At 34.5% G+C, this 16158-nt stretch overlaps 3 protein-coding genes across 3 annotated transcripts; all 3 read left to right on the forward strand.

Moving 5' to 3' along the window:
• The first annotated feature begins 4101 nt into the window (after positions 1-4101).
• LOC100783250 (probable 3-beta-hydroxysteroid-Delta(8),Delta(7)-isomerase) lies at positions 4102-6750 on the forward strand. Its single transcript, XM_003534127.5, has 4 exons — positions 4102-4447; positions 5622-5765; positions 5873-5981; positions 6138-6750. Exons 1-4 carry the CDS (start codon positions 4312-4314, stop codon positions 6406-6408), a joined length of 660 nt encoding a protein of 219 aa, XP_003534175.1. The 5' UTR covers positions 4102-4311; the 3' UTR covers positions 6409-6750.
• A 2082-nt stretch (positions 6751-8832) lies between these two features.
• On the forward strand, positions 8833-11172 carry LOC100815125 (probable 3-beta-hydroxysteroid-Delta(8),Delta(7)-isomerase). Its single transcript, XM_014762258.3, has 4 exons — positions 8833-9248; positions 10053-10196; positions 10307-10415; positions 10655-11172. The coding sequence occupies exons 1-4, from the start codon at positions 9089-9091 to the stop codon at positions 10884-10886; spliced, it is 645 nt and encodes a 214-aa protein (XP_014617744.1). The 5' UTR covers positions 8833-9088; the 3' UTR covers positions 10887-11172.
• A 1865-nt stretch (positions 11173-13037) lies between these two features.
• On the forward strand, positions 13038-15371 carry LOC100783787 (probable 3-beta-hydroxysteroid-Delta(8),Delta(7)-isomerase). Its single transcript, XM_003534128.5, has 4 exons — positions 13038-13471; positions 14185-14328; positions 14445-14553; positions 14778-15371. The coding sequence occupies exons 1-4, from the start codon at positions 13213-13215 to the stop codon at positions 15046-15048; spliced, it is 783 nt and encodes a 260-aa protein (XP_003534176.2). The 5' UTR covers positions 13038-13212; the 3' UTR covers positions 15049-15371.
• The last annotated feature ends 787 nt before the right edge of the window (positions 15372-16158 follow it).

Below are 16158 nucleotides of genomic sequence, written 5' to 3' on the forward strand. Positions count from 1 at the left end.
TTTAATGGTTCAATTGTGATTCAACCGTGGTTAAAGCGATATTAACAAAATAACAATTAAATAGTTTATTAAATATGATTAAATAAATAATATCACATAACTTTATTAAATTTCAGGTAAAAAGGAGAAATTTTGGAAGGTGTTGTAGTTGCTGTCTCACTAAGTCTGGTCCATGCGCTTAGCGAGATTCATCCGCTAAGGGAGGCATTAGCTCGCTTAGCGAGTAAGAGGAATCTTGGAGAGAATTTGCCTTGTCAGCACGCGCTCAGCGTGTCACCAACTCGCCCAGCGAGATTTTTGTCCCTTCTTGTACTAAGCGCACCTGGCTCGCTGAGCCAAAGTTCACTTACTCGCGCTTAGCGCGAAAATGGCGCGAAGCGCGCCTTCGAGGACAGAAAACCCTTTTTAAGCTTGAAGTGAAGAGAAAAAAAAAGGGTTTGAATAGACTAAGTGCTTGGCAGAAGAACAAAGGCGAAAAACAGAGTAAGGAAGCAAAAACCTTAGCTTTTAGGGAGATTTTAGGTTGAGGAACAATTTATAGGTTCCTAGAGGTGGAGGAGACATCCCCACTACTTTGTAATTTGGTATTTTCTCTGAAACCCTTCTCCTACTTGTGAAAGGTGCTCCCTTGTAATGGAGGGGTAAAATCCTTTGTTGGGAAATTATGTTGAGTACTTGATGTAAATACTTATCATATCTATTTGAAGTTATTTTTTATGTGTTCATTATTTCTATCTGTGCATAATTATTGCATGCTTATGGCTTGATCACCCATTTGTATGTGTTGTTAGGAGCTTTAGCATTGGAAAATGTATTGCATCCTTAGAACTGGATAGAACAGGGCTAGGTTATAGTATAATCTGGACACAGAGTGCGGTAATTTTGTTTTTATTATGTTGTAGTCATAACGTTGTTCGGTTAGGCTAAGCTCAACAAGAAACGTATGAGAACGAAGCTTAATTAGAATTAGTCCAAACTCATGAGACATCGGTGTTTGGTATTTTAGCTCTCAGCATAGAACACGAAAAATAACTTTGAATAGAGATATACATTTAATTGCATCAAGTATCTCAGTAGGAGGACCCAACGCTTTTACATATTTGTTTTCACATCCACTTGCTCATATTTATTGTTTTCAATTAGAATAGAAATCACTTTTGTTTTTAATTCATGATAATCAATTATTTGCACAAATGTCTACCTATTGAATGATGCTTTGCCAAATAAAACAAGTTCCCTGAGTTTGATACTTGGTTCTTACCGTTTTATTATTACTTGCACGACTCGGTACACTTGCCGGTTAGATTTACGCATCCATATTAACAAGTAACACCGGGGCGTAAACACCTTCTGTTGGAGTTTAAAAAGGGCATCCTGTGGGTCATCATAAAAGGTGGGGGCAAATCACGATTCGAGAGCCTGTAATATGGTCGGCCAAGATGTGATGAACCCATTGTAGGTCATCCATTAGTACCAGGACAAGGCGGGTCCATCCAAATAAAATGAGGCAACCATAAGTCGCTTATGGTATGGCAATTCTTGGTAGTCGAAGAATTGGCAAATTTTGAAAATCTATCCAACCGGGTCTTGGCCATCAAAATGAGGTACGTCTAGTTTCATATGAGGTTTGGAGGGTTCTGAAGATGAAGGAATCACTAGAGATTTCGGGGAAGGAGGATTGATTGTGAGAGCAGTAAGATGATCAAGGATGGAATCCATCTTGATATTCTTTGTTGTTTGTGTTTGAGCGAGGGATGCATGGTTTTGCATAAGGGTGGCTTGGCCTTGGGTAAGGGTAGCTTGGCCTTGAGTTAGTCATGAGATTGATTCCTCGAGGCGTTCAATGACTATTTGTCTTGTGTTGTGTTCTGGCATGGAGTTGGGCGAAAAACAAGATAGGTCGAACAAAAAATGATAGCAATAGACTACCTAACAAGAGGAACAAGGAAATAGAGAAGAAACTATGAGAATAAGCTAAGTAATTCTGAATAGTTCTATGCTCATTTCATTCATTGTATTCCTATTTATAGTATTTGTTTACAATATTAGATATTTATTATACTATCAATTTTGTTATAACAAAATTGGATGAGCATTAAAGTTGTTTCCTAATGGAATTGAGCACTAAGGCTGGGACCCTCTTCACGTATAGTCCTTCAGGTATGTTGGTCTATTGCAGTTGCGGATTAGTCTGGTAGTGACTAGGGCTTTTGGTATGCTATTGTTGCTATCAATATAATAATAGAAATGCAAAAAATAAATGCATCTGTGTAATGTTTGCTTTCTCAAGACGATCAAGGGTGTTGCTAGGTGCACCCAACAATAATGCTAGTGCACCCAGCAATTACTTGAACTTCCAAAATTGCCCTTTATTAAAAATTAATAAAAAAAAGGTTCTAAAGTTCACGTAGTTCAAATTTCTTCTCCTCCGTGCGTTTCCTTCCTCTCCTCCAGCGTCCATTTCTTCTCCACGCTTCCTCCACGAAGGTTTTTTGTTGCGTTCTTGTTACCTTCCGCCGTGTATGCTAGCCTTAGGTTAGACGACATTTGTGTTTCGTTTGTTGCGCGAGGGAGAAGACGAAGGTTCTTCCGTGCATTCCTGCGGAAGAAGTTCTTCCGCGGGAATGCACGGAAGAACCTTCTTTCGCAGTTGTAACATTAATTACGGAAGAATGTTCTTTCATGAGATCCCACGGAAGAAGGTTCTTCCGCGGCAATGCACGAAAGAAGGTTCTTCCATGAGATCCTGCGGAAGAACTTCTTCCGCGAGATCTCATGGAAGAACCTTCTTCCGCAGTTGTAACATTAACTATGGAAGAAGGTTCTTTCGCGGTAATGCATGGAAGAAGGTTCTTCCATGAGATCCCGCAGAAGAACCTTCTTCCGTAGTTGTAACATTAACTATAGAAGAAGGTTCTTCCACGGCAATGCATGGAAGAAGGTTCTTCCATGAGATCCCACGGAAGAACTTGTTCCGCAACAATGCATAGAAAAACCTTCTTCCACCGTTGTAATATTAACTACGGAAGAAGGTTCTTCCGCGGCAATGCATGGAAGAAGGTTCTTCCATGAGATCCCGCAGAAGAACTTCTTCCGCGACAATGCACGGAAGAAGGTTCTTCCGCAGTTGTTAATATCAATTGCGGAAAAAGGTTCTTCCATGCATTGCTGCAGAAGAACTTCTTCCGCGGAATCTCACGAAAGAACCTTATTCCGCATTAATAAACTAGCTTTTTATAGAAAAGACACGGTGAAGGGTATTTTGGGAATTATGAAAAATTGCTGGGTGCACCAGCAATGTTGCTGGGTGCCCCTAGCAAGTCCCGACGATCAAACACACTCAATGTCTTGAGGCCCAACACGAAAAAATGTTTTTATCAGCTTGGCCCAATCAACAAAACTGCTCTTTCTTTAAGGTCTGGTATATTCTTGTCACATCATATGACCCATGCCACCTGTCTCTAAATTATTAATAAACTAATTGTTTTTTAAATAAATAAATAAATCTTCAAGAACCCGTAAAAAAATTAATAACTTTAGTTTTTTAACAGTGGGGGAAATTAGCATAAAAAAATCACTCCAAAATATCGTGAAACTAATACGACTGTGCAAATTTATTCGATGGTGGGTTGTTGTTGGGTTGTAATTAAGGTTGGTATAGTGATAAGCAATAATAATGGGGGGGTGTATGGTGTTGGTGTTGGAGCATGGGGAAAGAAGCAATAATAACTAAGCCTGACAAAGTTAGTAATCTATTTTTATTCTATCGAGGAAGGAGGAAATAAAAACCTACTAGGAATTTTTTTTTATAAATTAAACACAATATGAATTATGAAGAGATTTATAACATTTATATATTATATTTAATCAACCGAGTTAACAAGAATGAATTTACCATAACTTTTATTTATTCTAAAAAATATTAATTCTATATAATACACAAATTCAAATAATAAGATAAACTAAATTCATATTAAAATATGTGCAATTCATTTTTTGACAGTTGGGCAAAGGGTAGGTAATTTGCTTTTGTGAGCTGGATTTTCCATGTGCAAAACTGTAAATGAAATAAATAAATAAATAAATGAAAGTAGCATGATTTGCTGCCATTAAGGAAAAAAGAGAGAGAGCATGATTTGCTGCCATTACGAAAAAATACTAATAGTTTTCACTCCGATCAGTGACTTATTTATGAAAAAGTCATATAAATATCCATCCCCTTATCAAATCAAATCTATTTCTCTTCACCGTGTGTGTCCAACTCAGTAGTCAACACTAGGCACTCTCTATTCCCATTCATTGCAGAAGAAGATGGAGGCTCACCCCTACGTCCCACGCGATTTGCACTTACCCGGCTACGCTCCCTGCTTCCTTTCCATGTCCAACATTCTTTCCGTCTTCGCCTCCTCCTCATTGCTCATCGTCACTCTCGTCTGGATCTTCTCTGGTACTATCAATTATGAAACTTTTTAACTTCAATAAACGACCCATCAGCGGAATTTGTTCATTTCTCGTGAAAAAGATGCTTTTTTTATTATTTTATTTATGCACCCAGTGTTCAGTTTCAAAACTTTTTATCTCTTTTAATGTCGAAATACCTTTCATTAGAACAATGATGTTTGGTTACACACTCCACTTGGTGGTTTTCCACTTTTACAGATAACCAAGTAGTTAGACGTGATTTTTTATGTTTCAATGTTGATTCCAACCACGCTAAAAAACAAAACACAGATCCACTTTTTATTGTTTCTTTTATGTAACCGACGTGCAGGGTCTTCAATCTTGATTCGCATTTAAAACATATCATGTTGTTGAGGGGAAGGACTAAAAGATTATTAGATGGTCATGTTAGGGTTTTTTTTTTTTTTGGATTCATAGGAATCGAAGAAGACAGGTATGAGGGGGTTTAGAACAACTCACAGGATTTGTTTTTTTATTTTATTTTTTATTCTGGTTGAGAATATACAGTATGGCAATAATTAATAAGTTGCTCTGTGATTAACTTTTTTCTGCATTTGATTTGGTATTCAACAGTATTGCCTAGTGCTTTTTTATTCAATACAATCCAAAAGGGGTTACCCATTGCCATGTATTGTTTGAACCTATTCATTGTCCTGCTTAGTAACGGTCAAACCGTCCTTTCTCTCATTAACTATTGTGCAATGGGACAAAATTAGATGCAATAGGTGCTTTTGGTGATGTTTTTGTTTTCTAATTGAAGTTTTACCTTGGTAATATGGGTAATAAAGGTTTGCATTAAAGATCAATGTAGGTTAAAGAGATGAAACTCTAATTTTGATCGGAGAATTGGAGAACAATACTCAAAATATCCAAGAGTTTGCGTCTAAGTTTTGTCCAACTAAAGAAACCATATCAGTTGGTGTATGCTGTCTCAGTTCACTCTGTGTTCTCTCAGTTCCTTTGTTTTTGAGTACATTGCTTTTTTCCTTTTAATTAGTTCACAAGGCACTCACACTATATCATCTGTTGCAAGTTTATGGTTTAGTCTCTGTTTCTGTTTTGGCTTCCTACTATTATTTTTATTTGAATTTCTGTAATCAGATTCGCATAAATGATTGAAGGTTTTCTGTTTTTGTTTTCATGACTTTGTATTCTCCCAGGACGCTTTAAGAAAACCAAAGTTGATAGAGTGCTGATGTGCTGGTGGGCCTTCACAGGTCTCACACACATTATTCTTGAGGGTTATTTTGTTTTCTCTCCTGAGTTTTTCAAGGATAAAACTGGCTTCTACCTGGCTGAAGTTTGTGAGTTTCTTTGGCATTGAACAATGATATTGTTCAAATTTGGAGTACCCTTCAAGGAATTTGCAGTTTTTTTAGTTGATGGAAGTTTTTTAATGAACAAATAACAGGGAAGGAATATAGCAAAGGGGATTCAAGGTATGCAGGAAGGGATGCAGGGGTAGTTACTGTTGAAGGAATAACAGCGGTTTTGGAGGGTCCAGCTAGCCTTCTAGCAGTGTAAGTTGAAAATAAATTAAACAAAGGACCAAGAGAACTAATGCTATGATGCTGCTACTAATGATTTTTATTTTTTTGCTCAGTTTGACTCTGTATTGCATGTTTTATCTTCTCATTTTTTCACATAACTGTTTGTATTACCAATATGGATGACAGATACGCTATAGCTACTGGGAAGTCATATAGCTACATACTTCAGTTTGCCATTTCTTTGGGCCAGCTATACGGAACTGCTGTTTATTATATAACAGCAATCTTGGAAGGTGATAATTTTTCTACAAACTCGTTTTACTATTATGCATACTACATTGGAGCAAATGCCTCCTGGATTGTAATACCCTTGATCATTGCCATCCGCTGCTGGAGGAAGATCTGTGCAGCATTTCGAGTTCAAGGTGGCCAGACAAAAAAGCCTAAAGTTCGTTGAAGGAAACATTTTCAGGTTATTGGTCTTAGAGATCCTGAGCTAATAATGATGTTTTGGGGTAGTTGAGATAGGAGAGATTGTTGTAAGAATTGTGACATTGATTCTCTTAAACTGCATATCTCAGGGAGAAAAAAAAAATCCCAGTGTCATTTGAGAAGGTGATGTTTTTAATTTTAAGTTTTGAATAAGTATTTTCCTATCATTGATTTGAAATTGAATATTGAATGTTAGCTGGCAGATGCTAGAATATAGACACCAGCGCTTTTGCTCTTTGTAGCTACACTTGTTTTCCTTAATTTTCATTTGGAAAGAAAAAATAAATGACCTCAGTGTTGTGTTTTAGGTGGGTATTTTATTTGTTTTCTGTCGTATATAGATTTTTAAATAAAAGAATAGTTTTTTTTTTTAAACACTAGAAAGTATAGAAAACATTGAATCAGATCGCAAAGCCAGCAAATCCTTGTCTTCATTCAACAATTCCAAGACTCTCTGAAACCTAACATGGAGCCTATATTCTTGTTCTGTTAGAATATTCGGAGAACATCTTGTGATGTTGTAATTGTATCTGAGAATATTTTTACTTTCTCATTACACTATTCTAGTTATCCTTGATAAATTGTGAGCTTATTAAGCAAATCACAGTGATGCATCCGAACTTTGAGAAATTTTACATAGCTATCGATTTTCCTTAAGATTACTTACCAGATGCTGACCATGATGATGAAGTATCTTTTTAAAAATTTCTCATGTGTAGATGAAAAAACAAAATGTTTTTCAGTCCAATTCTAGCAAAGCACCAAATTAAACAGTACATTAGTTGGAGCATGGGTTGCATTTCGTTGACTAGAACATACCAATTCTAACAAAGCAACCAAATTATACAGTGATTAATTCCACCAGTTTAAACTGACAAATGTTATGCGATATGGACATGCTTATTTTCATTCGCAGTCCTTACTATTTACAAGTGTTGACTTCAGTATGGCAAAATGACTTTTGCCAGAACCGTAGTATTTTCATTGTAAGAATTTAACAAAGGGATTAATATGATAGTAAGTATATTTGTTTCTTATTTGTTATTTATGAAATGACAATAAATTGATCTCATTTTTCATTTACTATTATCTAATTGGTGTATCTTAGTTGACAACACAGGTTAAATTTTGTAAAGGAAAACTTGAGTTTAATCTCTACAAAATACAATGTTAGGGAAGGATGAAAAACTTTAAATGTGACTAAGTTTTGAACTAAAAATTAATTTTATAATCGACCCAAATGACTGAAGCTTGTGAAAATATCTGAGAATCAAGGATTCTACTGGCTACTGACGTACCAAAAGCCCTAATTATTATGAGAATATCTCGAAAGTCCTACCAATTTTTAGAGAGTCGAAATCCATAGTTACCATGATTATAAAAAATATATCTTTTTTTAATAGTAATATATATATATGCACACTTAGAGAGCGAGCCCTGGTGCAGCGGTAAAGTTGTGCCTTGGTGACTTGTTGGTCATGAGTTCAAATCTGGAAACAGCCTCTTTGCATATGCATTAATTCATGGTTATAACAATTCATATATATAATTTAATTAATTGATTTAGACTCGCTTAATATTTACCTTAATTTGTATTAAAATGAGTTTAATTTTTATACATCATTAGTGTAAAAAATTGTAATTTGTTAGTGAATAAAAAAGTATAATCAATATAATTATTATAAAAGTTAATCAACTTATTATAAATTATCATTGATAGTTAAATCACAATAATGGCTGAAATCTAACTCAATTAGTTAAATAAGATAGATAAACTATTATAAATTCCTCTCTCTATATATATATATCCTCCTACCATAGATAAAAAAAAATCAGAATATAAAAACTCTTTACACACTTCACACATACACTGATTTATCATTAACAATAGCTGTTAGTTTTTGACAGTTGGCCAAAGGTCACGTAATATACGTTCATGAATTGGACTTCCACCACGTGCCAGCGGTAAAACAAGATAATGAAGCTGCAATGATTTGGTCAGTTTACCAAGAAGTCATATAAGTATCCATCCACTTATCAAATCTCGTCCCTTTCCGATCATGATTCCCTTCAAATTTTATTTCAAGTGCATCAATCTCAACCATTTATATATACTAAAATAAAACATTTAGAAAAAAATAATTTGAAAAGAATGGAGGGTGAAAGATTGAACTGCATCCCTGCACTTATTTTTCAGCTACAGAGGATCCGTATCCTTCCCTCTCATCCACACTCTTTCTACCGAAAAGTTATCAGTCAGTAAAACTCTTAAACGATAGAAAAAATATGATTAAAAAAAAAAATCTTACTAAATTTTACGAGTCAAGTGTTCTGATGAAGAATGAAGTACAGATACTTCATTTCTTTGTTCTGTCTCGTGTCCGACACGCATTCATGTCAGTATCCGACACCGGCATGATATCCGTATTACATTCTATATTTTGAACATTCCATGTGTTCATGTCCGTATCATGTCTGGTGTCTGTGTCGGTGCGTGCTTCATAGTTAATGAGAGACAAAACCAATAAATATTGTATACCACTAAGATAATAACAAAAGAAACTATTCACTCTGTCCAACCAAGTACTCAACACTTGAAAGCACTAAACAGTATATCCCATTCAGCCTCATTGCAGAAGAAGAAGATGGAGGGGTCTCGAGTCTCAGAGTCAGAGGGTCACCCCTACGTCCCACGTGACTTGCACCTTCCTGGCTACGTTCCTTGCTTCCTTTCCGTCTCTAACATTCTATCTGTCTATGTCTTCTCTTCTCTCCTCCTTCTCTCTCTCGTCTGGATCTTCTCAGGTACCACCAGCACAACACTTTTCTCCAAGTTTTTAGTAAACTCTCCACAACCCATCAAGTATTACACTTTCGCTTAAATATTCTTTCAAATAATGATGAAGTAGTCTTAAAAGTATTAAATATCCATCAATTTAGTTCCTACATTGATATACGAGGAAAATGTGGTTTTAGTCTTTATATTTTTCAGGAAATGTGCTCGAAGTCCCTGTATGTTATTAACATTGTGGCTGAATGTCATTTGTTATTCAACAGTATGGCCTGATCCTGATGCTTTGTTATTTGATATAATCCAAATTGGATTACCCCTGTATTCTTTGAACCTATTCATTGTTCTGTATGCTTGGTAACAGGCTAACAATCATACCACAATTAAGTTATTAACCCTAATTCCAAAGGGTGTGTTTGGTTTAGAGGATAAAAATAGGGAGGATGGAAATAGAAGGAGATTTTTTTTAATTAAAGTAGAGTGTAAAGAGGTGTGAGTCTGACAAAAAAAATTACAAAATTTCTCTTGTATATTATTTCCATCCTTCAAAACAAACACACCCTAAATGAAGATGGTTGCCTCGAATAAGAATCCAAGTCTAAATTCTACAAGCGGAATATGTAGTTTGTGGAATAAATAAATCCATATCAGTTGTTGTATGCTGTCTGAGTTCACTCTATATGTTCTCTTACTTGCTTTGGTTTTTAGAGTATACTTTTTCTTCTTCTTTATCATTGTTATTTGAATTTCTGTCATCAGATTGGTGGAAATGGTTTTAGGCTTCTGATTTTGTTTACATGACTTTGGTATTCTCCCAGGACGCCTTATGAAAACCACAGTCGATAGACTGCTGATGTGCTGGTTGGCCTTCACAGGCCTCACACACACGATTATTGAGGGTTATTTTGTTTTCTCACCTGAGTTTTTCAAGGATAGGAATGGCTTCTACCTGGCTGAAGTTTGTGAGCTTCTTTTACATTGAACACAAATGTACCATTGTTAGAATTTGGAGACCTTTCAAGGAATTTTCTGTTTCTTATTTGCTGGAAATTTTTCAATCAACAAATAACAGGGAAGGAATATAGCAAAGCGGATTCAAGGTATGCAGGAAGGAATGCTGCAGTAGTTGGTTTTGAGGGCCCAACAGCTGTTTTTGTGGGTCCAGCTTGCCTTCTAGCAGTGTAAGTAGTAAATAAAGAACAAAAGAAATGACTAAGATAACTAATGCTATGCCACTCCAACTAATGAATTTTCTTTAACCGAGCCAAATGGCCTCTGATCCATGTAGCTGACCTCACTTACTCAAATAAGATTTTATTGTTGTTGTTTGTAGTAGTTTAACTCTGAATTTCATGCTGTATTTTCTAATGCTTTTCATTATTTCACACCTAGCTGTTTGTATTGCCAATATGGATGACAGATATGCAATTGCAACTGAGAAGTCATATAGCTACATACTTCAGTTTTCCGTTTCTTTGGGCCAACTATACGGAATTGCTGTTTATTATATAACAGGAATCTTGGAAGGTGATGATTTTTCTGCAAGTTTGTTTTACTATTATGCATACTATATTCTAGCAAATTCCCCCTGGATTGTAATACCCTCAATCGTTGCCATCCGCTGCTGGAGGAAGATCTGTGCAGCATTCTGAGTTCAAGGAGGCCAGAAAAAGAAGCCTAAACTTCGTTGATGCAGACCTTTTCAGGTTATTGGTTTTAAAGATCCTGCGCTAATAATGATGTTTTAGGGTGGTTGAGATAGGAGATATTGTTTCAAGAATTGTGTCAATTTACTCTCTTAAACTTCAAATCTCAGGGAGGAGAAAAAAATCCAACTGTCATTTGAGAAGTTCATGTTTTTAAGTTTTGAACAAGTATTCTCCTATCATTGATTTGAAATTGAATGGTACATGCTAGAATATAGACACTATTGCTTTTGCTCTTTGTAGCTACACTCTTTCCACTTCTTTCCGTTAATTTTCATTTAGGAAAAAAAAGGTGGATTATGTTATAGTGTTTTAAGGTGGGTACTGCATTTGTTTTCTGTCTCTTAATAAAACAATAGTTAACCTTCTTTTGTAAACACTAAAAAGTATACAAAACATTTAATAAGATTGCAAATAATCCAGCAAAATCCTTGTCTTCATCCAACAATCCCAAGCCTCTCAGAAACCTCACATGGAGCTATATTGTTATTCTGTAAGAATATTTGGAGAACATCTTGTGATGTTATTGTGTTTTAGAATATTTTTACTTTCCCATAACACGATTCTAGTTATGCTTGATAAATTGAGTTTATTAAGCAAATCACGGAGATGCATTCCACAGGTTCCTTAAGATTACTTGCCAGTGAGATGCTGACCATGATGATGAAGTAATAGAATACATAACATTTTACAAGTTTCTTATAGTAGATGAAAAAACAAAATGATTTTCAGTCCATTTTTTTTCTAGAATTGTTTTTGACATTCACAACAAAGAAACTTACTGCTGACAATTCCTAGAAAAGTTTGTGGGAAGGAGTCATTTTGTGCATATAAAAAGATCTTTGATTTTTGAAAGTGCTTACTTTGAGACAAAGTCTTCAATTTAAATTTGTGGTTTGCAGTTTCTATCGAGTTTGCTTACTTTGGAGAAATAGATCTGTAATGCAATGCTTCTCCCATGACCATAATTGTTGCACAAGATACCTCACCCCTTATAGTACAAATGCAAATCGACTGCTTAATGTTTGATCTTGTAATAGTGCATCAGTTGGATCATGGGTTGCATTTTGCATTTCGTTGACTACAGTATCGTTTAAATCAAAAGCACAAGTCTAACATGTTCACCTAATATAAACTCTTTTTTTAGGCTTATTATTTTAACATATTTAACCTGAAAATGTACTTAAAAGCCTATTTTATAGTAAGAGCTATAAAATAAGATTATATTTTACACATTTAACTAAGTTATTAACGTATCTACTATCTACCTTTATATGAGAGTTAAATTTTAGGCCATGTTTGGAAGAGTTTATTAACACTGTTGTAAGTTCTTTGGAGAGTTTATGAAAATAACTTATTCATATGTCCATAAGTTGTTTTCAATTTGTTTCAAAAAGTTTTTCAAAATAGATTTTGAAAATAACTTATAGCTTATATGAAAATAATTTTTTCCCATTTCCTTTTTATTTATCAAAAAAATTTATACGTTTATATGATAAGAACTTTTTCTATAGACCTTTAAATTATCATAAATCTATAATTTTAAAATATAATAGTAAAAATTTAATCAATAATATTTTTTTGAGTGACAATCAATAATATTATTTTCATCACATTATTATGTTTATTTAAATAAGTTGACTTATATCAATATGTTTAGAGTTAGAAGAGGATAGATCTCACTGAATCTAACCAGCTTGATTCCGTGACAAAAATGTTATGATAACCTAATTAATTACACAGTGTCACATTGATTTTTGCAGGTTTTGAAAATGACTTACAGTTAGTACTACATTATTGCTTCGACCAGAACAAGACTATTTTTATACGTCATGCTTAATGTATCAACACAATCACTAGTAGATGCGATTGAAATTGAATATGTTTGAAATGATTGAATGTGATGCCTAATCTTGTTAATCCTGCAAAGCATACTACGTTGAATTAACATGACAATCATTGAAGTCATTTTCAAGTACCGATCAACTGATGGGAGTAACTTGTTACATCCTAGGCTTTCTTTAAATCCAGCAGTTCAGTTTCCCAACTTGAAGCAATCAGAGGGTACATAGTACATACTTACAAACCAGTTGTGACAAAGCAACCAAATTATGCAGTGATAAATTCCACTAGTTTAAAGTGACAAATGTGCTTATGCAATATGCTCACGGATGGGTAGGAAATTAGTTATTATTGTTGAAAGATATTAAAAATCACATGTGTTGCACGGGTAGGCAATTAGTTATTAGTTTATATCCATGCACCAAACCAAATGTCTTCCCTCCAACTCAGTAGTCAACACTGGGCAGCACTAGACACTACTACTACTACTCTATCATTCTCTTCATCCCCATTGCAGAAGAAGAAGAAGATGGAGGGATCTCATTCTCAGGTCTCAAAGGGTCATCCCTACGTCCCACGCGACTTGCATCTACCCGGCTATGTTCCTTGCTTCCTCTCTGTCTCTAACATCCTCTCCATCTACGTCTTCTCCTCTTTGCTCATCGTCGCTCTCGTCTGGATCTTCTCAGGTACCACCAACACAACAACACTTTTCTCCAGGCTTTCAACAATAATGTAAAAGTTTTTGAGGTCTCGTTATTAACTAGTAAACTATCAATTTGGTGCCTCACCTTTTCTTGCAAATAGTCTTTAATGTAATGAAATTATACAAGAAGTCCCAAAAGTATTAAATATTTATAAATTTACTTCTTACATTGCTATATTTTACTAACATTCAAAGAATTTTTGCATACTTGGAAGGCTATTAGTATGATTTCTAATACTCGATTGAGAGATTATTTATATAATTTATTTACTTTAGGGACTATTTAGAAGAGGGAGAGTAACATTTAGGAATAAGAATCCAAGTCTAAATTCTATAAGTCGAATTTGTAGTTTGTGCAATAAAGAAACCATATCAGTTGGTTTATGCTGTCTCAGTTCACTTTATATGTTCTCTCATCCAGTGTTTCGATTTTGGATTGATTATTAGAACTCAAAAAGCAAATTATCCCACCATGATTTTCTACCATAAGTCATAACACGGAGTACCTTAAAGCTACGATGGTTATATTATATCTATGTGATCCACCTCGTTTCCAAACACTCACTCGGTTGCTTTGTTTTTTAGAGTACACTTTTTTTTTCTTTATCATTGTCATTTGAATGTCTATCTTCAGATGTGTGGAAATTAATGATTTTAGGCTTTCTGATATTGTTTCATGACTTTGTGCTCTCCCAGGACGCCTTAAGAAAACCAAAGTTGATAGAGTGCTGATGTGCTGGTGGGTCTTCACTGGCCTCACACACATGATTATTGGGGGTTATTATGTTTTCTCACCTGAGTTTTTCAAGGATAAGTCTGGCTTCTACATGGCTGAAGTTTGTGAGCTTCTTTGACATTGAACACAGATGTACCATTCTTAGAATTTTTTAGTACCTTTCAAGGAATTAATTTGCTGTTTTTTAGTTGAAGAAATTTTTTCAATGAACAAATAACAGGGAAGGAATATAGCAAAGCGGATTCAAGGTATGCCGGAAGGAATGCAGTGGTAGTTACTTTTGAGAGCCTAACAGCTGTTTTGGTGGGTCCACCTTGCCTTCTAGCAGTGTAAGTTAACAAAAGGCATGATCAAGATAACCGATGCTATGATATTGCTACTAATGAATTTAATTTCTTTAAGCGAATCAAATGATATCAGTGATTCATGTAATTGACCTCACTTAATAGCATAAGATGTTGTTGTTGTTTTTGTTTAATTCTGGATTGCATATTTTATCTTCTCTTGTTTCATTTTTTCACCTAACTTTTTGTATTGCCAATATGGATGACAGATATGCAATAGCTACTGGGAAGACATATAGCTACATACTCCAGTTTGCCATTTCCTTGGGCCAGCTATATGGAAGTGCTTTTTATTATATAACAGCAATCTTGGAAGGTGATAATTTTTCTGTGAACTCATTTTACTATTATGCATACTATATTGGAGCAAATGCCTCTTGGATTGTAATACCCTCGATCGTTGGCATCCGCTGCTGGGGGAAGATCTGTGCAGCATTTCGGATTCAAGGAGGCCAGACAAAAAAGCCTAAAGTCCGTTGATGCAGACCTTTTCAGGTTATTGGTTTTAAAGATTCTGAGCTAATAATGATGTTTTGGGCTAGTTGAGATAAGAGAGATTGTTGTAAGAATTGCCAATTCATTCTCTTAAACTGCATCTCAGGGAGGAAAAAAAAAATCCACTGTCATTTGAGAAGGTGATGTTTTTATGCTTTGAACAAGTATTTTCCTATCATTGATTTGAAATTGAATGTTAGCTGGCACAAGCTAGAATATAGACACCATTTCTTTTGCTCTTTGAGCTACAGTTGTTCACTTCTTTTCCTTAATTTTCATTTTGAAAGAAAAAAGTTGATCTCATTGTATTGGATTATGGGTTGCATTTCGTTGACCACAACATTATTATGTTTAAATTTAACATATTATTAAATAAAGTTACAATCATATATATCTTAACAATTTAATGAGCCTTTGTATATGCTAACAAGTTTTTTTTTTAACCATATTATTGGTATATAGTATTTATCACTTTTACTTATGACTAGTCTTTAGTCAAAAAATTTGACTAATCATCTTAAATGAGATTTGATCTTCCTCTTCAACTAGGTTTTTTTCATCCATAAGATTCAAATGCACTGTAACAAGTTTAAGTTTTTGAGAAAAAAACATCTTAATGAGAAAACTAAATCTGGACCATAAAACTATACATGAAGGATTAAAATTTAATATAAAAAACTCACATGACTTTTTAAATAGTTGTATGATATTAAACTTTGATCATCCAAATTTAATTATACGGTTTAGATTTAATTTTCTCACCCTCACATAAGATAACTTTCTCTCATATATATATATATATATATATATTCATGAAATTTGTATTTAGTTAGCCAAAAGAAAAAGCAGAGGAAAAACAATTCTTTTTCTAGACATCTACTAAAAAAGTCAAAGTCAATTCCAATGGCATGTTAATGGACTAATAGTTTCTTTTTTCTCTTGTTCTGTATTTTGTATGTTTTTTCCCATTGCACGTCATTCATTCGAGTTGATCATGCAACCAGCTTATTCTACCAAAGTTTGGATTATATGTAGCTTGTTTTTGTTTATGAATAAATTCAACCATAAACTATATATTCTAGTTGTACAAGCATA

The sequence above is a fragment of the Glycine max genome, chromosome 9 (genome assembly GCF_000004515.6).
Source record: "Glycine max cultivar Williams 82 chromosome 9, Glycine_max_v4.0, whole genome shotgun sequence".
NCBI lineage: Eukaryota > Viridiplantae > Streptophyta > Magnoliopsida > Fabales > Fabaceae > Glycine > Glycine max.

Bases quoted from the DNA above. Each gene is read 5' to 3' on its own strand.
- LOC100783250 (XM_003534127.5), top strand. From the start codon at position 4,312: ATGGAGGCTCACCCCTACGTCCCACGCGATTTGCACTTACCCGGCTAC. The intron at 4,448-5,621 runs GTACTATCAATT...GTATTCTCCCAG, and splicing joins TCTCGTCTGGATCTTCTCTG to GACGCTTTAAGAAAACCAAA. The intron at 5,982-6,137 runs GTAAGTTGAAAA...TATGGATGACAG, and splicing joins CCAGCTAGCCTTCTAGCAGT to ATACGCTATAGCTACTGGGA.
- LOC100815125 (XM_014762258.3), top strand. From the start codon at position 9,089: ATGGAGGGGTCTCGAGTCTCAGAGTCAGAGGGTCACCCCTACGTCCCA. The intron at 10,197-10,306 runs GTGAGCTTCTTT...AACAAATAACAG, and splicing joins CTTCTACCTGGCTGAAGTTT to GGAAGGAATATAGCAAAGCG. The intron at 10,416-10,654 runs GTAAGTAGTAAA...TATGGATGACAG, and splicing joins CCAGCTTGCCTTCTAGCAGT to ATATGCAATTGCAACTGAGA.
- LOC100783787 (XM_003534128.5), top strand. From the start codon at position 13,213: ATGTCTTCCCTCCAACTCAGTAGTCAACACTGGGCAGCACTAGACACT. The intron at 13,472-14,184 runs GTACCACCAACA...GTGCTCTCCCAG, and splicing joins TCTCGTCTGGATCTTCTCAG to GACGCCTTAAGAAAACCAAA. The intron at 14,329-14,444 runs GTGAGCTTCTTT...AACAAATAACAG, and splicing joins CTTCTACATGGCTGAAGTTT to GGAAGGAATATAGCAAAGCG.